This window comes from Elephas maximus, chromosome 19 (genome assembly GCF_024166365.1).
Source record: "Elephas maximus indicus isolate mEleMax1 chromosome 19, mEleMax1 primary haplotype, whole genome shotgun sequence".
Taxonomy (NCBI): Eukaryota; Metazoa; Chordata; class Mammalia; order Proboscidea; family Elephantidae; genus Elephas; species Elephas maximus.
In genome coordinates, this window is record NC_064837.1 from 54,328,301 (window position 1) to 54,354,469 (window position 26,169).

At 37.7% G+C, this 26,169-nt stretch overlaps 1 protein-coding gene across 6 annotated transcripts in view; it reads left to right on the top strand.

Moving 5' to 3' along the window:
- The window catches only part of TANC2 (tetratricopeptide repeat, ankyrin repeat and coiled-coil containing 2), a 381,836-nt gene that overhangs the window by 30,283 nt on the left and 325,384 nt on the right, over positions 1–26,169 (top strand). For all 6 annotated transcript variants that reach the window (XM_049860883.1, XM_049860882.1, XM_049860884.1 and 3 more), the window contains exon 2: positions 14,283–14,375. In XM_049860883.1, coding sequence (XP_049716840.1) covers positions 14,309–14,375 — 67 coding nt within the window. In that variant the 5' untranslated portion in view covers positions 14,283–14,308. The remainder of the gene's footprint in view (positions 1–14,282; positions 14,376–26,169) is intronic.

Here is a 26,169-nt window from a genome sequence, read left to right on the forward strand (position 1 = left end):
AGAGGCACCTTGGAAGCGAGGCTTCTAACTTCCAAAAAATCAGCTGTCGATAAACCCTGTGGTGCTCTGTTCTCTGACACACACGGGTCATCATAAGTCAGAGCTGACTCCAGGGCAACTGGTTTTTGTTTGTTTGTTTTTAATCTTCTTGTATTGTCTTTTGAATTTGAATTAAACCAAAAAAAAACCCAAACCCATTCTTTTAAAAGACATCCCCACTCCCCCCCCTTTTTTTTTTTTAAAGTAAATCAATTGTAAACTCCATGAAGAAAGGGATTCCTTTTTGTTTGTCATTGTATCGTTAGTGCCTAGCCTGGTGCTTTGTACATGATAGCACTCAAATGTTTGCCGAATAAATGAGTAGATTCATTTTCCTTTATTCTACAGTCTTCCACGAAATATCATATTGATTTTTGTTTCCTTTTTAAACAAATTGAGATTTACATCATTTGCTGTTCATTCATTATTTATTTATTGAGCACCGAATACGTGCTAGGCAGTGTGTAAGATACAAGGATGGCAATGAAAATGACAAATATGGCCCCTAGCCTCATGGAGCATACAGTTCTGTGAGGGAAGTCAAGCATTATAATTTCTTGAGGTATTAGTATTATAAAAGGTCAAGGACAGAGTGAATAAGTATGGGAGTTATAATTGTTGGAGTGAATCTAGGCATGCAAAAAGCATCCCTGAAAAAAAATGTAGAATCAAAAAGGCATGCTGATTGGTTAGGAAAGTTAGGTGAGTGAGAACTAATACAGGATGATTGAACAACTGCGTAATGATACCAGCTTACTGGTCTAGAACATACTAGAGGAGAGTTGCTCAGAAAAGAAGCATGGAGTGAAATTTGGTTATCCAGATGATAGGTGACAGAGCAGTGAGTGACAGTGAATAAACTACCCACGAAGAGTATGTAGAGTGAGCAGAGATAGCGGGAAGGAGGGCATGGGTTTGAGAGAAGGTTTTCATTTTTGTAAAGATAGGGGATTTGAGAATATTCAAATGGTGATGAAAGAGCTATTAAAGGAAGAGGCTCAAAACACAGAATTCAAAATATAAAAGGTACCAAGGGAGAATGGGAGGGCCTGGAATATAGAGCTAAGGTAGAGAATATAGCCTTAGATAGAAAAAGAAACGCATCTATTTTAATAGGAGGAGACAGTGTCTGTGAATGGGCTTAAGTTTGTAGATTTCTTGGCGGGACGTTGAGGAAGTTCTTTCTGATAACTTTGATGGCTTATATTTTGCTTTGAGGCATAGGAGCCAAAACCATTGCCCAAAAGTATTGGGGAGAAATGGGCAGTCAGAGAATGTTCAAAATAGTCATTTAGGTGGATGGCTGAGGGAGTTGACTAGATAAAAACAGTGGATTGCAGGAGCAGTGAAAAGGATTTAGTTGAAATATGCAACCATGGATTTCTAGTGTATTAGTCAGCCTAATTATGTGACTTTCCCTAGCCGTGCTCAGCAGCCTTGGTATAGTTGGAATCAGCTTGAATTTTGATTTTGCCTGGTATGTGGGATCAGAGAACAAGGGGCAAGGGAGTTTGGAATATTGGTGGGAGGGTGGTTGAAACTACAGATCAAGGACTCTAATTTGGGGAAGGAGGGAGCTAAGACCAGAGGAAACTGATGCCTGGGACTCTGAAATACCTTATTAACACATTTGTTGAAACTACTTCCTAAAATCTGAGAGGGGAAAGAAAGCTCTGCTCATTCTTTCTTGTGCTGTTTCATGCCAGGTTTTCATTTATGCACCTATCTTTCTATGATTTAACTAGAAACCTTTAAGGTTGGTGGCAAGATTTGACCCTTTTAAGATTTATATGTGCCCCATGCAAAACCATGATACACCTCAGTGCTGTATTTCTTAAGAGATATACTATGAGATTGGTATCTTGTGACTTTTTAGATAACCCCATAAAAAAAAAAAAAAACCTATAGATATGGTGTTAAGTTTTGATCAATTTGTGAAGTTTATTTTTGTCACAACCGAGGGTATTATTACATCAGTGTCTTCCAGTTTGACTGTTGAACTGAGTGATTGAAGTGATGTCGAATAACTTGCTGTGAGAAGAACCATAGAAAATCTTTAAAGTGGTGCCAAAAGGCCGGCAGTGCCAAAATGTTTTCACTGAGAATTTTGCTCTTAAGTATGTTGTTGTGTGCCGTTGAATTGATTTTTGAGTGGTAGTGATCCTGTGTGACAGCATAGAATGCCTAATAAGGTTTTCTAGGCTATAATCTTTATGGAAACAGATCACCAGGTCTTTCTCCTGTGGAGCCGTTGAGTGCGTTCAAACTGCCAACCTTTCGGTTAGTAGCCAGGCGCTTGACTGTTGTGTGATCAGGGCTCAGAATAAAAGGGTACAGTAAACAGTTCTTAAATAGCAACACAGGACTGAAGGACAGCCAAGTAAATAGTGTAATAACTGCATGTTTTTGTAGGCATTCAATATGTATGATATGGTAATAGTAACTGTGTTATACATATTAGCTGGTATTATGATTGTTACTAGTTTCCTATAGCTGCTGTAACCAATTACCACAAATTCAGTGGTTTTAAACAGCAAAAATTTATTATCTCACATTTCTTAGAGTTCTGGAGATCAGAAGTCTGAAATGGACCTTAAACCAAAAAAACCAAACCCAGTGCCGTCAAGTTGATTCCGACTCATAGCGACCCTATAGGACAGAGTAGAACTGCCCCATAGAGTTTCCAAAGAGCGCCTGGCAGATTCGAACTGCAGACCCTTTGGTTAGCAGCCATAGCTCTTAACCACTATGCCAAAATGGACCTTACAGGGCAAAAATTAAGATACTGGCAGGTTTGCATTATATATGAAGGCTCTAAGGGAGAATCTGTTCTTTGCCTTTTCTAGCTTCTAGAGGTCACCCTCATTCCTTGGTTTGTGGCTGCATCATGCTGATCTCTGCTTCTGTCATCACATCTTCTTCCCTGATTCTTTTGACTTCCTTTTCTATCTTCTAAGAACCCATATGATTACATTGGGTCCACTTGGACAAAACCTAACAGTCTCTCTGTTTTAAGGTCATTGATAACATCTGCAACACCCATTTGCCATGTAAGGTAACATATCCAGGGATTCCAGGGATTAAAGTATGGACGTCTTTGTATGTGTGGGTGTATGCGTAAGGAAGAGGGGTTATTAACTTTGACTTCGTCCTTTTTCAAGATTGTTTTGGCTATTCTGGGTTTCTTGCATTTCTATGTGAATTTAAAATCAGATGGTCAATTTCTGCAAAAAAAAAGCTGAGATTTTGATAGGTATTGTGTTGACTCTGTAGCTCAGTTTGGGAAATATTGCCATTTTAATAATATTAAGTCTTCCAGTCTGTGCACATAGGATGTCTTTCCATTTATTTACATGTTCTTTAATTTCTTTCATGGATCTTTTATAGATTTCAGTGTTCACTTCTTTTACCTCCTTGGTTAAATTTACTCCTAGATATTTTATTGTTTTAGATGCTATTGTAAGTGCAATTGTTTTCTTTTCAGATTGTTCATTGCTCGTGTATAGAAACACAACTGATTTTTGCTGTTGATTTTGTATCCTGCAACTTGTCCAAATTTATCAGCTCTAGTAACTTTCTTGACGGCAGTGCGGTTTTTTTTAGTAACTTTTTAATAAATTTTTTAATAATTTTTATTATGGTTTAAGAGAAACTTTACAAATCAAGCCAGTCCCTCATACAAAAACTTATACACAACTTGCACTCCTAATTGCTCTCCCCCTAGTGAGACAGCACAGTCCTTCCCTCGACTCTCTATTTTCGTGTCCATTCAGCCAGCCTCTGACCCCCTCTGCTCTCTCATCTCCCTTCCAGACAGGAGACGCCAACATAGTCTCATGTGTCTACTTGATCCAAGAAGCTCATTCTTCACCAGTATCATTTTCTGTCTCATAGTCCAGTCCAGTCCTTGTCTGAAGAGTTGGTTTTGGCAATGGCTCCTGTTTTGGGCTAACAGAAGGTCTGGGGACCATAAACTCTAGGGTCCTTCTAGTCTCAGTCAGACTATTAAGTCTGGTCTCTTTACGAGAATTTGGGGTCTGCATCCCACTGCTCTCCTGCTCCCTCAGTGGCTCTCTGTAGCACTCCCTGTCAGGGCAGTTATCTGTTGTAGCCGGACACCATCTAGCTCTTCTGGTCTTGGGCTGATGCAGTCTCTGGTTTATGTGGTCCTGTCTGTCTCTTGGGCTCTTAATTACCTTGTGTTTTTGGTGTTCTTCATTCTGCTTTGCTCCAGGTGGGTTGATGGATCTTAGATGGCTGCTTGCTAGTGTTTAAGATCCCAGAAGCCACTCTCCAAAGTGGGATGCAGAATGTTTTCTTAATAGATTTTACTATGCCAATTGACTTAGATGTCCCCTGAAACCATGATCCCCAAAGCCCCACCCCTGCTATGCTGGACTTTGAAGCATTCAGTTTTATTCAGGGAACTGCTTTTAGTTTAGTCCAGTTGTGCTGACCTGGCCTGTATTGTGTGTTGTCCTTCCCTTCACCCAAAATAATTCCTATTCACTATCTAACCGGTGAAAACCCTCTCCCTCCTTCCCTCTCTCCCCACATTGTAACCATCAAAGAATATTTTCTTCTCTGTTAAAACCGTTTCTCCAGTTATTGTAATAGTGGTCTTGTTCAGTATTTGTCCTTTGCAACTAATTTCACTCAGCATAATGCCTTCCAGATTCCTCCATATTATGAAATGTTTCACAGATTCATCATTGTCCTTTATCGATGTGTGAATTTCCATCGTGTGAGTATACCATAATTTATCCATTCCTCTGTTGATGGGCACCTTGGTTGCTTCCATCTTTTTGCTATTGTAAACGGTACTGCAGTGAACATGGATGTGCATATATCTGTTCGTGGAAAGCTCTTAATTATTCTAGGATATATTCCAAGGAGTGGGATTGCTGGATCGCATGGTAATTCTATTTCTAGTTTTTTAAGAAAGCGCCAAATTGATTTCCAAAGTGGTTGTACCATTTTACATTCCCACCAGCAGTATATGAGTGTTCTAGTCTCTCCACAACCTCTCCAACATTTATTGTTTTGTGTTTTTTGGATTAATGCCAGCCTTGTTGGAGTGAGATGGAATCTCATCATAGTTTTGATTTGCATTTCTCTATTCGAGGGCACTGGGTTTTTGGTTTTAGTGGCTAATGATCATGAGGATGTCCTCATGTATCTGTTACCTGAATGTCTTCTTTACTCAAGTGCCTGTTCATATCCTTTGCCCATTTTTAAATTGGGTTGTCTTTTGGCAGTTGAGTTTTTGCAGTATCATGTAGATTTTAGAGATCAGACGCTGATAGGAAATGTCATAGCTAAAAACTTTTTTCCCAGTCTATAGGTAATCTTTTTACTCTTTTGATGAAGTCTTTGGATGAGCATAGGTGTTTGATTTTTAGGAGCTCCCAGTTATCTAGTTTCTCTACTGCATTGTTAGTAATGTTTTGTATACTGCTTATGCCATGTATTAGGGCTCCTAATGTTGTCCCTATTTTTTCTTCCGTGGTCTTTATCGTTTTAGATTGTATATTTAGGTCTTTGATCCAATTTGAGCTCGTTGTTGTGCGTGGAGTGAGGTATGGGTCTTGTTTCATTTTTTTTTTTGCAGATGGATATCCAGTTATGCCAGCACCATTTGTTAAAGGGACTATCTTTTGCCCATATAACTAACTTTGGGCCTTTGTCAAATATCAGCTGTTCACATGTGGATGGGTTTATGTCTGGATTCTCAGTTCTGTTCCAGTCGTCTATGTATCTGTTGTTGTACAGGACCAGGCTGTTTTGACTACTGTGGCCGGGCAATAGGTTCTAAAATCAGGTGGAGTGAGGCCTCCCACTTTGTTCTTTTTCAGTAATGCTTTACTTATCCAGGGCCTCTTTCCCTTCCATATGAAGTTGGTGATTTGTTTCTCCATCTCATTAAAAAATGTCGTTGGAATTTGGTTTGGAATTGCATTGTATCTACACAGATCACTTTTGACAGAAGAGACATTTTACAATGTTGAGTCTTGCTATCCATGAGCAAGATATGTTTTTCCACTTAGGTAGGTCTCTTTTGGTTTCTTGAAGTAGCATCTTCTAGTTTTCTTTGTATACATCTTTTATGTCTCTGGTAAGATTTATTCCTAAGTATTTTATCTTCTTGGGGGCTACTGTAAATGGTATTGATTTGGTGATTTCTTCTTCAATGTTCTTTTTGTTGGTGTAGAGGAACTCAACTGATTTTTGTATGTTTATCCCGATACTCTGCTGAACTCTTCTATTAGTTTTAGTAGTTTTCTTGAGGATTCTTGAGTGTTTTCTGTGTATAAGATCATGTCATCTGCAAATAGAGATACTTTTACTTCTTCCTTACCAGCCTGGATGCCCTTTTATTTATCTATCCTAATTGCTCTGGCCAGGACCTCCAGCACAATGTTGAATAAGAGTGGTGATAAAGGGCATCCTTGTCTGGTTCCTAATCTCAAGGGGGAATGCTTTCAGACTCTCTTCAGTTAGGATGATGTTGGCTGCTGGCTTTGTATATAAAAATGCCCTTAATTATGTTGAGGAGTTTTCCTTCTATTTTGCTGGCAGTTTTTATCTTGAATGGGTGTTGAACTTTGTCAAATGCCTTGTCTGCATCGATTGATAAAATCATGTGGTTCTTTTGTTTTCTTTATATAATGGATTACATTAATTGTTTTTCTCATGTTGGACCATCCCTGCATACCTGGTATGAATCCCACTTAGACATGGCGAATTATTTTTTTGACATATTGTTGAATTCTATTGGCTAGAAATTTATTGAGGATTTTTGCATCTAAGTTCATGAGGGCTATGTTGTTGTTGTTAGGTGCTGTTGAGTCAGTTCTGACTCATAGTGACCCTGTGCACAACAGAACGAAATGCTGCCTGGTCCTGAGTCATCCTTACAATCGTTGTTATGCTTGACCTCATTGTTGCAGCCATTGTGTCATTGCACCTCGTTGAGGGTCTTCCTCTTTTTCACTGACCCTGTACTCTGCCAAGCATGATGTCGGTCTCCAGGCAGGGACTGATCCCTTCTGACAACATGTCCAAAGTATGTAAGACACAGTCTCGCCATCCTTGCTTCTAAGGAGGATTCTGGTTTTACTTCTTCTAAGACAGATTTATTTGTTCTTTTGGCAGTATTCTTTGCCAGCACCACAATTCAAAGGCGTCAGTTCTTCTTCGGTCTTATCCATTGTCCAGCTTTCACCTGCATATTATGCGATTGAAAATACCATGGCTTGGGTCAGGCGCGCCTTAGTCTTCAAAGTGGCATCTTTGCTCTTCATCTTTGCGGCAGATTTACCCAATGCAGTGCATCTTAATTTCTTGACTGCTGCTTCCATGGCTGCTGATTGTGGATCCCAGTAAAATGAAATCCTTGACAACATCAATCTTTTCTCCGTTCATCGTGATGTTGCTCATCAGTCCAGTTGTGAGGATTTTTGTTTTCTGTATGTTGAGGTACAATCTGTACTGAAGGGTGTGGTCTTTGATCTTCATTAGTAAGCGGTTCAAGTCCTTTTGACTTTCAGCAAGCAAGGTTGTGTCATCTGCATAACGCAGGTTGTTAATGAGTCTTCCTCTGGTCCTGATGCCCTGTTCTTCATATAGTCCAGCTTCTCGGATTATTTGCTCAGCATACAGGTTGCATAGGTATGGTGAAAGAATGCAGCCTTGACGCATACCTTTCCTGACTTTAAACCAATCAGTATCCCCTTGTTCTGTCCAAACAACTGCCTCTTGATCTATGTAAAGGTTCCTTGTGAGCACAATTAAGTGTTCTGGAATTCCCATTCTTCACAATGTTATCCATAATTTGTTATAATCCACACAGTCAAATGCCTTTGCATAGTCAATAAAACACAGGCAAGCATCCTTCTGGTATTCTCTGCTTTCAGCCAGGATCCATCTGACATCAGCAATGATATCCGTGGTTCCATGTCCTCTTCTGAAACCGGCATGAGTTTCTGGCAGTTCCCTGTCAATACACTGCTGCAGCCGTTTTTGAATGATCTTCAGCAAAATTTTGCTTGTGTGTGATATTAATGATATTGTTCTATAATTTCCACATTCGGTTGGATCACCTTTCTTGGGAATAGGCAAAAATATGGATCTCTTCCAGTCAGTTGGCCAGGAAGCTGTCTTCCATGTTTCTTGGCATAGATCAGTGAGCACCTCCAGCGCTGCACCATGAGGGATATAGGTCTGTAATTTTCTTCTTTTGTGGCGTCTTTACCTGGTTTTGGTATCAGGGATATGTTGGCTTCGTAGAATGAGTTTGGGAGTATTCCATCCTTCACTATGCTCTGAAATACCTTTAATAGTAGTGGTGTTAACTCTTCTCCCAAAGTGTGGTAGAACTCTGAAGTGAAACCATCAGGGCCAGGGCTTTTTGTTGATGTTGTTGGGAGTTTTTTGATTACGTTTTCAATCTCTTCTTTTGTTATGGGTCTTTTTAGTAGTTCTACCTCTGTTTGTGTTAGTTTAGGTAGGTAGTGTGTTTCTAGGAATTCACCCATTTCTTCTAGGTTTTCAAATTTGTTAGAGTACAATTTTTCATAGTAATCTGATATGATTCTTTTAATTTCAGTTGGGTTTGTTTTAATATTGCCCATCTCATTTCTTATTCAGGTTATTTGCTTCCTCTCCTGTTTTTCTTTTGTCAGTTTGGCCAGTGGTTTATCTATTTTGTTAATTTTTTCGAAGAACCAGCTTTCAGTGTTGTTAACTCTTTTGTTTTTCTGTTCCCTATTTCATTTAATTCTACTTTAATTTTTATTATTTGCTTTCTTTGGTGCCTGAAGGTTTCTTTTGTTGCTCTCTTTCTATTTGTTCAAGTTGTAGGGATAATTCTTTGATTTTGGCCCTTTCTACTTTTTGTATGTGTGCATTTAATTGATGTAAGTTGAACTCTGAGCACTGCTTTCACTATGTCCCAAAGGTTCTGATAGGAAGTGTTTTCATTCTCATTGGATTCTATGAATTTCTTTAATCTGTCTTTAATGTCATCTATAACCCAGTTGTTTTTGAGCAGAGTATTGTTCCATTTCCAAGTGTTTGATTTCTTTTCCCTGCCTTTTCTCTTGTTGATTTCTACTTTTATGGCCTTATGGTCAGAGAAGATGCTTTGTAATATTTTGATGTTTTGGATTCTGCTAAGTCTTGCTTTATGGTCTAATATGTGGTCTGTTCTAGAGAATGTTCCATGTGCACTAGAAAAGAAAGTATACTTGGCTCCTGTTGGGTGGAGTGTTCTGTATATGTCTGTGAGGTCAAGTTGGTTGATTGTGACATTTAGATCTTCTCTGTCTTTATTGAGCTTCTTTCTGGATGTCCTGTCCTTCACTGAAGGTGGTGTGTTGAAGTCTCCTACTATAATTGTGGAGGTGCCTATCACAGTTTTCAATGCTGTTAGTGTTTATGTATCTTGCAGCTCTGTCATTGGGTTCATAAATGTTTAATATGGTTATGTCCTCCTGATATATTTTCCCTTTAATCATTGTCTAGTGTCCCTCCTTGTCCTTTGTGGTGGATTTAACTTTAAAGTCTACTTTGTCAGAAATTCATACTGCCACTCCTGCTCTTTTTGATTGTTGTTTGCTTGATATATTTTTTCCATCCTTTGAGTTTTTGTTTATGTCTCTAAGGCGTGTCTCTTGTAGGCAGCATATAGACAGATCATGTTTTTTTATCTGTTCTGTCACTCTCTGTCTCTTTATTGGTGCATTTATTCCATTTACATTCAGCATAATTATGGATAGGTATGAGTTTAGTACTGTCATTTTGATGTCTTTTTTTGTGTTGTTAACAGTTTCTTTTTCCCACTTAATTTTTTGTGCTGAGTAGTTTATATGTTGTATTTTCCTCTTATTCATTGTTGTTGATTTTGTGTCTGCTGAGTCTCTATTTTTTTCTTGTATTTTATTTTGATGAGTAGGGTTGTTAGTATCCTTTGTGGTTACCTTCATATTTACCCCTATTTTTCTAAGTTTAAACCTAAGTTTTATTTCTTTATATCTCCTTGTCTTCCTCTCCGTATGAAAGATCTATGACTACATTTCTTAGTCCCTCTGTATTATTTTCATGTTGAGCTTTTTTTTTTATCTTATCTTTGTGATTTCTCTGTCTGTGTTGACCTCTGGTGGTCTGTCCAGTGTTGTAGTCTTGGGTTGATAACCTGATATTATTGATCTTCTAACCAAGGAACTCCCTTTAGTATTTCTTGTAGTTTTGGTCTGGCTTTTATGAATTCCCTAAACTTCTGTTTATCTGGAAATGTCCTAATTTCACCTTCGTATTCGAGAGACAGTTGTTGGATATATGATTCTTGGCTGGCAATTTTTTTCCCCTCAGTGCTTTATATAAGTCATCCCATTGCCTTCTTGCCTGCATGGTTTCTGCCAAGTAGTCCGAGCTTATTCCTATTGAGTCTCCTTTGCAGATGACTTTTTGTTTTTCCCTAGCTGCTCTTAAAATTGTCTCTTTATCTTTGGTTTTGGCAAGTTTGATTATAATATGTCTTGGTGACTTTCTTTTAACGTCTACCTTATGTAGAGTTCGATGAGCATCTTGGATAGATATCTTCTCACCTTTAACATTATCAGGGAAATTTTCTGCCAACAAATTTTCAACAGTTGTCTCTCTATTTTGTGTTGTCCCTCCCTGTTCTGGTACTGCAATCACACATAGGTTATTTTTCTTGAAGGAGTCCTACATGATTCTTAAGGTTTCTTCATTTTTTTTAATTCATTTATCTGATTTTTCTTCAAATATATTGGTGCCAAGTGCTTTATCTTCAAGCTCACTAATTCTGCCTTCCACTTGCTCAGTTCTACTCCTCTGACTTTCTATTGAATTGCCTACTTCTGTAATTTTATTGTTAATCTTCTGAATTTCTGATTGCTGTCTCTCTTTGGATTCTTGCAGCTTATTAAAGTTTTCATTATGTTCTTGAATAACCTTTTTAATTTCTTCAGCTACTTTATCTGTGTGTTCCTTGGCTTGTTCTGTGTATTGCCTGATCTCCTTCCTAATTTCTATCCTTATGCCCTGAAAAGTTCTGTATGTTAATCTTTTGAATTCTGCATCTGGTAATTCCAGGAAGGCACCTTCATCCAGACAATCCATTGATTCTTTGTTTTGAGAGCTTATTGAGGCAATCATGGTCTGTTCCTTTATGTGATTTGATTTGACTGTTGTCTCCAAGTCATCTACAAGTTATTGTATTAGTTTATTTTATGTTTGCTTACTGTATCCTGGCTTTTTGCTTTCTTTTGTTTTGATATGCCCAAATGGGTTGCTTGAGTGAGCTAGCTTGACTGTTTTCTCCTTTGAATCTCTAACATCCTGTCATCAGATGGTTAGAGCTGTTATCAGGTATATCAGTCTAGAGTCCATTCACTTTTCTTGTATGAATTCAGCTCAGGTGTCCAGGTAGCTGGTCATCAAGTGTGTGGTACAGGCTGTGTCATACAGTCTTAGAGGGGCAGGGGTGATTGGTGTAGGTACCTGTATCTGGTTACAGCAAGGGGTCATGCTCTGAACAAGGCAGGGGGCTAAGAACCATTCCCTGAGTGTCTGTGAGGAAAGTGTGTCCCTGTTCTCTAGAGCATACAGGTGGTGGGTTCTACAGATGGTCCATGGCGCCCAATGCTTTTAGTTGTAAGGACTGGGAGGTATGTTATCCTTGGACCACTGTCATGCGTGGCTGGTGACGCAAGTGGAGCCACCAGTCCTTAGGCCCCTGATATGGGTAGGTGAGGACGCTTTTCAATAGGCAAAGTGGTGTCAAATATCAAATACCCACCTCTTCACCGCACAGCTGAAATGGTTGCAGTCTGCCAATAAGGGCCTGTTCTCCTGAAATAGGCCTACACAGGTCCATGCAGGGGGGAAAGGTATTCAAAGTCCATGGAACATTTATGCCTGGACAGGAGCCACTGCTGTCCTGAACTCCCCTGGTTAGTGGAGCTGGCAGATTATCTTCTCCCCCAATTGTGAATTTATTCCTACTCCAAGGCCAGGAGCATGGCCCCAGTTGCTCAACAGGGCCTATCTCAGGCCCAGGGAAATCAACAGCCTCTGAAGCCGGCTTGGGGTTGAGGGGGCGTGGTAAAACATACGCAAGCACTTAGCTTTTGCTGAGAGCGCCGTTCTTCTCTGGTTCCAGAGGTGTGAGTAGGCTGTGTGGCTGGGTGCTTCTACCAGAGAAAACTGCAGCTGAACGCTACTATCAGCCTGCTGGCGCTGCTCCTGGGATTGGTGCCTGAGGGATCCTGGCGATTCAGGTGCAGCAACTCCTCTTCGCTCCTGAACCGTATCTCCCTCCCCCTGCTGCTCAGTCCGTTTTCTAACTTTGTCTTTGATGTTCAGGGCTCCTAGCTTGTCATAAATATGATCATTTCACTTGTTTTTTTTTGGGTCTTTGTTGTAAGAGGGATGGCAGGAAGCATCTGGCTATTCTGCCATCTTGGCCCCATCTCACCTCCACATTTTTTTTTTTTAATTTTCTACATGTAGGCTCATGCCATCTGTGAAGAGAGATAGTTTTACTTTTTCCTTTCTGATTTGCATGCCTTTTATTTCTTTTTCTTGCCTATTTGCTCTGACTAGAACTTCCAGTATAATGTTGAGGTGAAACCGGGGATCCTTCTCACGTTCCTGTTCGTTGGGGAAAGCTTTCAGCCTTTCTCCATTGTGTATGATGTTAGCTGTGGATTTTTTGAAAATGCCCTTTATTAGGTTGAGAATTTTTTATTCTATTCCTAGTTTGCTGAGTTTTTTTTTTTTTAAACGAAAGGGTGTTAAATTTTGTCAGGTTCCTTTTTTGCATTGATCAGCTGGTAGCAGAAAGGTCAGAGATTCGAACCCACCAGCTGGTCACAGGAGAAAGATGTGAAAGTCAGCTTCCATAGAGATTTACAGCCTTGCAAACCCTATGGGGGCAGTTCTGTTCTGTCTTACAGGGTGGCTATGAGTTGGAATCAACTTGATGGCAATGGGTTTTAATATCATGTGGGGTTCCCCCCCTTCATTCTATTAATTTTCAGTATGTTGAATCAGTTTTGCAGTCCTAGGATTCACTCAATTCTTGAGTTTGTGGAAATTAATCTATAATATGGCCTAATCTACAATATGGCCATCTTAAGTCTCATAGTCAGAGACCTCTTTTATACGAACAATTTCACGTTAATCGTTAGAGACCACAGTGCTCATCTGTCTCTTTGCCTGCATCTTTTGATCTAATTGTGAAACATCTTCCCCTGGCAATAGTCTTCTCTTTGACATTCTGGGTGGAACATGAAAACTCCTGCATTCTCAGCCGTGTTCAGTGACAGCTTGAGGGAAAAAAAAAAAAAAGTACAAAGCTGGTGTCTCCAGACTTTTTTTTTTTAATCTTCTTGAAAAATGTTGCAATACTTTGGACAAAGCAGTAAGAAAACTGAAAGATGATGTAATAGTGATAGTTTATTTCATTATTGCATCATTCTTCTAGACAATTCCAGTATTCTTCCATTTTCTTATTATATTTTCTGTCTTCTACAGTGTACATTGATGGTATAGTAATAAAGCAATTTTTTTTTCCAAGATCTTTTCCAAATAGCATTTTTTTTGCCTGGCTAGCTCACAGTTTTTTCTTGGCAGGGAACCCTGCAGTGGCTTAGATGATGTTGGTGGCTGTAGTTGTGTTGGAGTGGACAGAATGAAGACATCCTGATCCTTACTTTATGAGATGCAAATCTAGAATATGGGATGAATCAAGAATTCACTTGATTATAAATCTATTTGGACAGACTACCTCGTCACGATAATTAGGCTTGGGAGATGGAATTTTGGCTTGACTAGTAGAAAATCTGCAGCTGCTGTAAATTTCTAGAATCTTAAACTATATGTGTGTGTGTGTAGGGTATATGGGAGTGTTGTCCAAGAAAGGGAGAGTCAGTGGAAAGGGTAGGCTGTTGATAGCTACATATTTCTATTTTCTACTTTTGAGTACTCTCAGTGATATCTACCTTCATCTCTTTATAGGTTCCCAAAGTATTATAGTATACTTTTAAGGAACTATTTAAATATTTAATAGTCTTTATTTGTTATATAGTTAAAATTATTATCCTATATATTTAAACATAATCATGTATAATGCATTTCAGATTAATTCTTAATGGTATTTTGAGTAGACAACCACAAAAATTTTAAAACGTATTATCCCGCATTTTCTTTTACAGTTTTGGTAATACGCAGTAGCACAACCATGTTTCGGAATAGTCTCAAGATGCTTCTTACTGGTGGGAAATCAAGTCGCAAAAACAGGTCAAGTGGTAAGTGATTATGCTGTATCTATTCTGTGTAATATTTTATAAATAGAAGTTCTTTTAGCGATATGAATTACCATATTTATTTGTGTAAAAATATGGTAATGCTGTAGCATTTATATGTTTATTAAATGGGTTTAATTTAGAAAGAAGAAAGTTTACATTCCTGTAGGCCGTCATACTGTCTTTATTAAGAGGTCGGAACACCTAGAACACTTACCAGGAATAGTAGGGTAAAGGAAAAATTTGTGAAGGAAAAATATTTTTTCTAATATATGAGAGATTAATGATTCAGTGCATTATAGACTTAGTGAAAAGTTTCTAGACCTAAATTTTATTTTTTTGAGTTAAAATGTGAAATTATTACAGTCTAAGGCACTCTTTGGGAAATGAGGTTGTAAAAATAGGAACCATCCTTATAGATTTTATAGAAAGTAAAATACAAATTGGAGATTAATTATAGTCATTAAAATTTGTGAAGGTATTTTTTAAGAACAAGGTTTTTTTTTTTTTTAGATATTTAAGGTTAAAAAAAAGCCAAAACTGTATATATACTTTTTTGAGAAAAATATTGAGAAGAAACAATACCAAAATGTTTATTTTCTGTTGGTAGACTTTTATTATAATAGATGGCAGACTTTTATTATAGTCTTTATAATCTTCTTAATTTTCTAATTTTTCTGCACGTTTACAAGTTTACATTGGTAGTATGTTTATTATCATACATCTCAAAATGTTTTTGTAACTCCCATTGTGATTTCTTCTTGACCAATAGATGTTTAAAAATATACTTGTTGGTTTCCAAACAGTTGATTGTTTTCTGGTTATCTTATCATTGTTGATTCCTAGCTTAATTGTACTATTAGCAGAGAATTAATTTTGTTATTTTATTCCTTTGATATTTATTGAGATTTGCTTCTGTCAGCTCAGCTGTAATGGTCAGTTTTGATAGGTACTCTGGATGTGCCGGAAAATAATTGTATATCCTCTAGGTACCGGATACAGTATAGGTCATCTGTGTTAATGATATTGAGCAAATATTTTATATCATTACTTCTTTTAAAAATTACTGAAAGAGATGTGATTAAAACCTCTCAATGTGGTTGTGGATTTGTCTATTTATATCCCATGCTTTGTCGTTTTATATTTTACTTCCACAATGTATCGTGTTATTCTTGCTTTAAATAGTATTTTTAAAAATGTCTTTTATGTTTACCTATATATTTACCTTTTCTGATATTCTTCATTCCTTCTTGTAAAATGATGTTTCCATCTTAAAATATAGTTATTATGGCAATGAATTATCTCAGCTTTTGTTTTCTGAAAGTGTCTTTATTTTGCCTTCATTTTTGAAGAATATTTTTCCTGGGTATAAAATTCTAGATTGGCAGTATTTTTCTTTCAGCACTTTAGAGATGCTGTTCTATTGTCTTTTGACTGACATCGTTTCTGGTAAGGAGTCAGCCATCATTCTTATTTTTCCTTGGATTGTAATGTGTCTTATATTCATCTGGCTGCTTTATTTACTTTTTTCCCTAATCTTGATTTTCAGCATTTGACTCTGTCATGCCTAGGTGTATGATTTTATTTCTACAGTCTTGCTTGGGTTTTGGTGAGCTTCTTGAGTCTGTGTCTTTCATTAGTTGTGGAACACCTTGGCCGTTCTCTCTTCTTCTGTCCTTTTTTCTCTTGTTTTGTTTTACTTTAGTTTGTGTATTGGATTGTTTGGTATTATCCCTCATGTTTCTCAGCTGTGTTCTTTTTCTTCAGAAGGAAAATGAGAGAGAAATCACCCTATCATGCCTTAAACATAAGCTAATTTACATTAGCATTTATTCATGACTTCCCTGATTATCAACTGTGTGTTAAATTTTAAAAAGTGTATGCCATAGAACATTAGTCTCATCCTCTCATTTTTCTTGCCCATATAGTCCTGTAGTGTTTACTGAAAATATTAGAGATTCTTTATTAGCAAGGCATACATAAGGATTAGAATTTGGTGTATGAAGTTTGATTATGCCTTTCTTCCATTTGTGAATGCCTTTTCTTCCATATTTAAGGAGGCTAAGGTAGAGTATTTGGGGCTAAATAAGTGGGGGGAGCATGGAAAGATGGCAGACAGAGATGGGATGAGCCAAATAGGGGCATAGTGAAGTTTTTGGGCAACCAGGGGCCAAATATAGTCTTTAAATAGGGACTGACGAAAGTTGATTAAAAGCCTAAGTTTTTTCATAATCCTACACGACCCGTTCCTCACTACATCTGACCTCATCTCCTGTAACTCTGCCTCTTTATTTACTCCTTTTGAGCTACATTTGCCTTCTCTTGCTTTAGAGCTTTTATGTTTACTACTTCCTTTGCTTGAAATGTTTCCTTCTTCAACGAGGTCTTTACTGAGAACTAACCTCCTCAGTGATATCTTTTCTGATGTTATGAATTGAATTGTGTTCCCTCAAAATTTGTGTTGGAATCCTAACCAGTACTATTGCTTTTGTGGACTGCTTGAAGTTTGAAATAGTGATTTCTTTGTAGTGATTGAAGTTCTCCTGTTTATACTGCCTTCAGTTATTATTCAAGCTTATATGTTTCAAATAACAGTTGTTTAAAAGAATTAAAATATTTAAGTGGTTTAATTTTGATGCCATTTCTGTAGTTCAGTTACTTTAAAAAAATCCAAATATGTATCAGATATATTGCTTATAACCCTACATTCATAAATCTAAGAATGTGCAGTGAAGAAAATAAATACTTAGAAAATAGATGCTAATTAAAAATTAGAGATTTAAATAGTGAACTTATATGTATAATTTTCTTCTAATGCTATATTTTTATATAGCATATTTTGATGTGTAGTAATGCTTACATGAACGTAAAATAATAAATTATTTTAATGTGGCCAATTTTTTAATCTGGATATAAACTTAGAAAGCTTTAATAATTTTAAATATTTCAAATAAAGAAAACTCTTGATTACAGATTTGTGGTTTTACAGATTTGTGGTATTCATACCATCCCATGGTCTCCTCACCTATAATACACTTACTTCTGTTTACTCGTGATATATGGAAATTTTAATAAAAGTCCATACTTATGCTCATGATACTGAAAGTTTAACGGTATATATAGAGAGCCAAAAAAAATGGGTGGGATGCTAGAAGGGGAAAGAAGAATCTTTTAAAAATTCGTATAATAGCATACATAGACTCTGTGTCTACTAGGACATCTCTATAAATGGAGGGGATCTTTAAAATAAGAGTTACATGTATGCCTTAATTTAAGAAACCCAATAATAAAATATTTGACCTTAAAAACAAGCTCTGCTTCCTAATATTATGAATCTCTTAACTCCTATATCCATAGATTTCTTTTATTCAGGTTTTATGTGGCTCCCTAGAAAAAATACACTAGCTTCCTTTTTTCTAGATTTAAACTGCTCTGACCTGGAGTCGTGATTTTCTTTCATTTATCTCTAAATATCTTGCTATCCTAAATCCTGGTTTTTTAGAGGAATTCCAAAGGGATCTTTAATGCTTTTTCCATAAAGAAAGTAAGCTGGTCATGTTTCTAAACCAAAGGTGAACAAGCCATTTTTTCTCCCAAGCTCTCATTAATATTTGACTTTTATTAAATTGAGGGAACAAGTAACATTGAAAATGCCATCAGTAAAGATGAGAAGGAGACTGAAAATTTTGCACGGTAACTGCATCGTTAAACAGCTTTCCTATGAAATGCCTTTTGTAAAATTATTTCATGTAGTCAATAGGGTGTATAATGAAGCAATATTGATAAAAAGATACATGATAAAGATGTAACTATGATTTAATTCTATGTATATAATAAAATGGTTTTACCCTTCTCCAATGAGTCTATGGTATTGCAAGGTCCTTTACTTACTTATCTAAAGATATAAATCTTGGAAAAAATACTTTGTTCCTGTGCATACAGTTAATTCAGATTCAACATACATTTACTGAATATTTATCATATGCCATGCAATGTGTTATTTTAATCAAAATTATGTTCATTTATTACTCAGTCTACATTAGCTTGAAATAGTGTGAAGTCTGAAACTTCTGGATGATTTCTCTTTTACTTACTAAAGATTTTATTTTAAGGAGCCTTTAGTCTTGATTGGAGTCCCAGAAAAAACAAAAAACCAAACCCATTGCCATCTAGTCGATTCTGATTCATAGCAGCCCTATAGGACAGAGTATAGCTGCCCCACAGGGTTTCCAAGGAGCGCCTGGTGGACTTGAACTGCTGACTTTTGGTTAGCAGCTGAACTCTTAACCACTACACCACCACGGTTTCCAGAGTGGAGTCCCTGGGTGGTCCAGATAGTTAAGGTGCTTGACTGCTAACCAAAAGATCGGAGGTTCATGTTCACCCAGAGGCACCCCAAAAGAAAGGCCTTGTGATGAAATCAGCCGCTGAAAACCCTGTGGAGCACAGTGCTACTCTGACACACGTGGGGTCGCCATGAGTCAGAGTCGGATTGATGGCACCTGGGTTTATAGTCTCGGTTGGGAAAGAACTTAGTAAGCATCATCAACGTTGACTGCTTTTATCGTTATTGTAAAACTGCTCAGGCAGCAGTCTGTGCTCAGACTGAGAGCTTGAGTGATCAAATATGCCTTATCTGTTTTGTATCCTTGGTCCCATAGCATTATGTTTCCTAATAAATATTTGTCAGATGGCATGAATTTTCTGAAAAAGTCCCAACATCATTCCAGTCTTATATTATAAAACAAAAACAAAAAACTGCATAACGAGTTTTGAATAATTTTGAAATAGTTTACTAATCTGTGGAACAGTACTGTTCAATAGAACTTTCTGTGGTGATGGATACATTTTATAAATCTGCATTGTCCAATACTGTAATGGACAGTATTTTGGGCTGCTCCCTAAATTGGCTCATTAATTTATTCCACCAAGATTTTTTAATGCTTACTGTGTGTCAGGCATTATGATAGAAGCTGAGGATAGTTCCTGCTCTCAGGGAGCTCAAAGTCTAATAGAGGAGAGAGATTCCTAAACCAACCGTAAAATACAGCTGGGGGATAGGCAGGTAGGAGAGGAGAATGAATGCACATTGAGTTTTGAAGGTTAAGTACGGGTTCCTGTAAAACGCATGCGTGGAGTTGATTCTGACTCATAGTGACCCTATAGGACAGAATAGAACTGCCCCATAGGATTTCCAAGGAGTGGCTGGTGGATTTGAACCTTTAGGTTAGCAGCTGATCTGTTAACTACTGCGCTACTAAGGCTCCAAGAAGGAGTTAAAGGTCCAAATAGAGAAAGCAGCATTTGCCAATTAGGTGGGGATAGAAGACTATATGGTACATTCTGACAACTGCGAAAATCCTCTATTGCTGAAATTTAGGTTTAGAAAGTTGCTAAAGAGGATAAACAGTTAATCACCCATAAGCTAATGAACTGTTTTTCATGCCATGCTGAAGAGTTGGGATGATATCCTTAAAGCTGCAGAGTTTTAAACTCATGAATAAACGTTAACATCTAAGTTTGTCCCTCTTTACCCTCCAAATTTACTAAACTTGAAAATTTGAGAGGAAATTAGACCTTTTTGTTGAAATTTAAGTTTGATTAGATTCTGAATAGTCTCTTTTTTGGGCAGTTTTATTTACTATTGTAGCAGTTAGAATAGTTAGAATAACTGAAAATTCAACTTAAAATGACTGAGATACTATGGGGATTTATTAGTTCACATTACAAAGAATACCAGAGGCAGGGTGATTACAGTAAGTTATTTCTGAAGCTCAACAACATGATCAGTGACTCAATTTCTTTCCTCTCTGTCGTTTTTAGCATATTGTTTTGTTTGTTTGCTTTTGTTTTCTGGCTTGTCCTTACATAGCTACAAAAGGATTGTTGTGCCTTCAACCTTTACATCCTCTAATACCATTGTTCAAAGACTGGTAGGACAACAGACCTTTTCTTGGGCCCCTTTTTAAGATTAAGGAAAACTTCCCAGAAATCACCCTCCCCTTACCATTTCCTCACAACTATTGGTTTGCTATGAGTTGGAATCGACTCGACGGCACTGGGTTTTTTTTTTTTTTTTTTCCTATTGGCCAAATTATAGGACCTAAGTTTTCTTAAACCAATTACTGGAATTGCAAGTGTTGTTATTAAGATTCATTTACTAATCAATGTTTACCTAGTATGGCTAGGAAGAGAACCAGACTCCCTCAAAGCATATATCTAAAAATCAGGGCTCTGTTAGCAAGAAAGAAGGGATCAGGGTAGGCAACCAATGGAGCCTGCCACTTTGTTTTGCTAACTTAGTTATGGGTTTTGTTTGATTATTTTTAACATCCCTGATAGCCTTTCCCATACCAAGAGTTGGAAGAACAAGCCCCCTCCCAGTTCATCCAAATGTATGACAGAACCTCTTTGTCACTTATACTAATATTTTTATATGAAGTTTGCAGAGATATAGAGCTATCACAGTATGAATCAATCTGAGTCTTGGCCACTTTGAAGACCTTTAAAGACTTAGTTTCTGACCTGCAAAGCTGAAGATTGGGTCCTGAACCATAAGATTTCACCATATGATTGCCCTGCCTGGGAAACCAACCAGCTCATCATCTAGAACATGATTGTTCTTGATGGGGAAATTCTTTTCTAGTCTGGAGTGGGAGATTTGACCTTATTTTTTTCTCCGAAATATTTTTTAATCACATGAATCTTTTTCGTGCCCTTTTTTCTTTTTTTTTAAGGGGCCAGGTTTTTCAAACTTGCATGTTAGGAACAGATTTGTCTGCTTTTTTTGCTTACCTCCAACCCATTCCTAAAGACCTGGGTGCTTGAAAAGGTGGACTCTTCAGCAGGAGAAAGACAGTACTGAAGAAAAAAAGTAATATTTTCAGAGTAATGCCTGGCTGTAAAAAGGTCATTAAAAAGACAGGAAAGAAAGAAAAGACCAAATGGATGTCAGAAGAGACTCAGAAACTTGTTCTTGAATGTAGAGTAGCTAAAGCAAATGGAGGAAATGGTGAAATAAAAGAGCTAAACAGAAGATTTCAAAGGGCAGCTCAAGAAGACAAAGTAAAATATTATAATGAAATGTACAGAGATGTGGAGTTACAAAACCAAAAGGGAAGAACATGTTTGGCATTTCTCAAGCTGAAAGAACTGAAGAAAAATTTCAAGCCGCGAGAGTTGCATTTTGAATGACAGAGGATGCATCAAAGAAAGATGGAAGGAATACACAGAGTCACTGTACCAAAAAGAATTGGTTGACATTCTACCATTTCAGGAGGTAGCATATAATCAAGAACTGATGGTATTGAAGGAAGAAGTCCAAGCTGCACTGAAGCGTATGGTGAAAAGAAGGCTCTAGGAATTGACGGAATACCAATTAAGATATTTCGGTAAACAGATGCAGCAGTGGAAATGCTCACTTTTGTATGCCAAGAAATTTGGAAGACACCTACCTGGCCAACTGACTGGAAGATACCCGTATTTGTACCCATTCCAAAGAAAGGTGATCCAACAGAATTCAGAAATTATCAAACAATATCATCATTGGGTCGCTATGAGTCAGAATCAACTCAATGGCAATGGGTTTTTTTGTTTGTTTATCATTAGTATTACACGCAAGTAAAATATCATTTAAAAGTGGTTGCAGTAGTATATCGACAGGGAACTGCCAGAAATTCAAGCCATATTCAGAAGAGGATGTGGAAGGGGGGATGTCATTGCTGATGTCAGATGGATCCTGGCCAAAAGCATAGAATACCAGAAAGATGTTTACCTGTGTTTTATTGACTCTGCAAAGGCATTTGACTGTGTGGATCATAACAACTTATGGATAACATTGCAAAGAATATGAATTCCAGAACACTTAATTGTGCTTATGGGGAACTGTACATAGACCAAGAGGCAGTCGTTTGAACAGAGAAAGGATACTGCATGATTTAAAATCAAGAAAGGTGTGCATCAGGGTTACATCCTTTCACCAAACTTATTCAATCTGTACGCTGGGCAAATAATCTGAGAAGCTGGACTATATTTAGAATAGGGCATCAGGATTAGTGGAAGACTTATTAGCAACCTGTGATATGCAGATGACACAACATTGCTTGCTGAAAGCGAAGAAGATTTGAAGGACTTCCTGATGATGATCACAGACTACTGCCTGCAGTTTGGATTACACGCCAACATAAAGAAAACAAAAATCCTCACAACTGAACCAATAAGCAACATCATGATAAATGGAGAAAAGATGGACGTTGTCAAGATTTGATTTTGCTTGGATCCAAAATCAACACCCTTGGAAGCAGCAGTTGCATTGGGCAAATCTACCACAAAAGACCTCTTTAAAGTGTTAAAAAGCAAAGATGTCACTTTGACGACTAAGTCGTGCCTGACCAAAGCCATGGTATTTTAAGTCGCCTTATATGCATGCAGAAGCTGGACAGTGAATAAGAAAGACTGAAGAAGAATTGATGCCTTTCAATTATGGTATTGGCAAAGGATATTGGCTGTACCATGTACTGCCAAAAGAATGAGCAAGTCTGTCTTGGAAAAAATACAGCCAGAGTACTCCTTGGAAGCAAGAGTGATGAGACTTCGTCTCACATGATTTGAACATATATTCAAGAGGGACCAGTCCCTGGAGAAGGACATCATGCTTGGTAAAGTGGAGAGTCAGTGAAAAAGAGGAAGACCCTCAACGAGATGGATTCACACAGTGGCTACAACAAGGATGGCGCAGGACTGGGCAGTGTTTCGTTCTGTTGTATGAAGAGGGTCACTATGGGTTGGAACTGACTTGATGGCACCTAAGAACAACAACAAATGCCTGGCTTACTTCTTTGTTCAAAAACTTATCTCACATCTCATTCCATTACCTCTGATATTATCCATATACTAGTTGGTCAGTGCAGTTATTTCTTTACTCAGAATATGTCACTTTGCCATTCTTCTTTGTTCCCATCTTTAAAACTGATAGCCAGACTGCTAGTAAATCTCCTTTCTGTTACCCTTCCAGTTTCTTCCTGCTTTAAGGCTAAAGTTCTATTTAGATACTTCTTTCCTCCCTTTCTCCCTCCATGTGTTCCATTTCCATCCCTGATTAAATAGTAAGCACCTACTATGGGCCAGGTAAAGTGTTGGGAGATACAATTTACTTAGAGATAAAAGACATAGTCCTAGATTCTAATCTACTGCATAAGTAAACTAACAGTATTAAAACATAGGGTGAGAAGTATTATGATAAAGTTCTTACAGGGTGCTGTTGGAATGTCAAGGAGGGACTCCATCACAGACCAAAAGGTAATGGAACAATTCTTGGAGGAGATGGTGACGACCATGGAGTCTAAATAGTAGTTAGCCAGTTGGAGACATAGGGAAAAGGGAGTTTCAGGCAGAAAAACCCAAAAACCAAACCTGTTGCTGACAAGTTGATTCTGACTCATAGGAACCCTACAGGGCAGAGTAGAACTGCCCCATAGAGTTTCCAAGGAGTGCCTGGTGGATTGAAATGCTGACCTCTTAGTTAGCAGCCATACCTCTTAACCACTATGCCACCAGGGTTTCCATTTCAGGCAGAGGATACAGCAAAGAGAAAGGAATGAAGCTGTGAGAGAGCTTGATGCATTTAGTGAATTACATACAAGTGGTTTGGTACTTTGACTGACTCCCATTTCTTAGATCTGCTTCATTCAGCTTGTCTATTTTATTCTTTTCTGACTTCGCACATTAGTTCCCTCTGCTGTTCATTTCAAATAGTGGAACGGGGCTACCAACAACACCTGAATTTTACATCGTACAGTCCATGCACCCAGAGAGAGATACTAACTTAATTCTCTTGTTTTCAAATCCATATGCCCATGGGTATGTTAAGTCTGGCCTAACTTAGATCTGGATAGACCTCTGGACAAATCACTTATGCTTTGGAGTAGAGTTTGGATAAGGTCTGTGATTATCTCAGCTTGAGTTAGGTACCTACCCTGGTGAAAATCAACTGTGGGAGGGAGTAAATTAGTAGATAGAGTGGGGGGTGGTAAAGTGCAGTTATCAGAAAGGGCTGTTTGTATGATGGTAGGCAGGCAAAACAACATGTTGTCTATAGGCGGTATTGCAGGAGGGTCTAATGAAGGAGGAGCTGCAGTCTTACTCATCTATCCAACAAAAATATTTATTGAGTGCTTGCAATGTGTCAGATAAAGTTAGAGCTGTTAGGAATATAGCACTGTTACAGATCAAATGACTGCCCTAATCATATAGTAACTTGCAGAACTTATATTCAGAGACGACACCCATGTTTTTGGCTTAGGGTGAATGGTGGTGCCATTCATTTGAGGTTTGGAGGAAAATATAATGAACTCATTTTTGAAGCTGTTAAATTTGAGTTGATGATGAGATACCCAGGGAAAGTTAGATACATGAGTTAGGAACTCAGATGAGGGGGCAAAGTAAGAGATCTAGAATTGGAAGCTGTGATCACAAAGTGGTAGTTGGAGTTCTAGGTTTAAAACAATTTAAAAACATTATCACAGAGTAAAATTCACCTCTTTTGGGTATATAGTTCTATAAATTTTAATACATGTATAGATTTGTGTAGCCACTACCATATTTAAGGTACACCATGGTACAGGTTACATCATGATATCCATTTATGATCGTACCCTGCCCTCACCTCAAACTTCTGGCAACCACTGAGCTATTCTGTAGTTCTGTAGGTTTTTTTTTTTTTTTTTTTTTTAAAGAATGTCCTATAAATGGAACGACTGGCTTCTTTCACTTAGTGCAATGCCTTTGAAATTAATCTAAATTGTGTCCGTCAGTCTTTCATTCCTTATTATTGCTGAGTAGTATTTCATTTTATGGATTATCACAGTTTATTTATTCATTCACACCTCTGAAGAATATTTGGGTAGTTTCCAGTTTTTGTGACTATGAATAGAACTACTATAAAGGTTCATTTACAGGTTTTTTTTTTAATTTTTTATTCTACTTTAGATGAAGGTTTACAGAACAAACTAGTTTCTCATTAAACAGTCAGTACACATGTTGTTCTATGACATTGGTTAACAACTGCACGACACGTCAACACTCTCCCTTCTCAACCTTGGGTTCCCTATTACCGGCTTTCCTGTTCTCTCCTGCCTCCTAGTCCCTGCCCCTGGGGTAGAGTGCTCCTTTAGTCTCGTTTTGTTTTATGGACCTGTCCAATCTTTGGCTGAAGGGTGAACTTCAGGAGTGACCTCATTACTGAGCTCAAAGGGTGTCCAGGGGCCGTACCCTCAGGGTTTCTCCAATCTCTGTCAGGCCAGCAAGTCTGGTCTTTCTTTCTGAGTTAGAATTTTGTTCTACATTTTTCTCCAGCTCTGTTCAGGACCCTCTATTGTGATCCTTGTCAGAGCAATCACTGATGGTAGCTGGGCACTATCTGGTTGTTTATGTACAGGTTTTTGTGTGAAAAGAGGTTTTTATTTCTTTAGGGTAAATGCCTAGGAGTGGGATTATTGGGTCATATTTTCTTTTTATGGTAAGTGTATGTTTATAAGAAACTGCCAACCTATTTTCCAGAGTGGCTGTACCATTTTGTATTCCCACAGGGAATGTTTGAGAGTTTCGGTCACTCCACATTCTTGTGAGCACTTGGTATTGTCATTAGTTTCTATTTTAGCCACTCTGTTAGCTAATCTATCTCATCATTGTTTTAATTTGCATTCCTTTAACGGCTAATGATGTTGAACATCTTTTCACATTTTTATTTGCCTTTCATCTCATCTGTCTTCTTTGGTGAAGTATCTGTTCAGATCTTTGG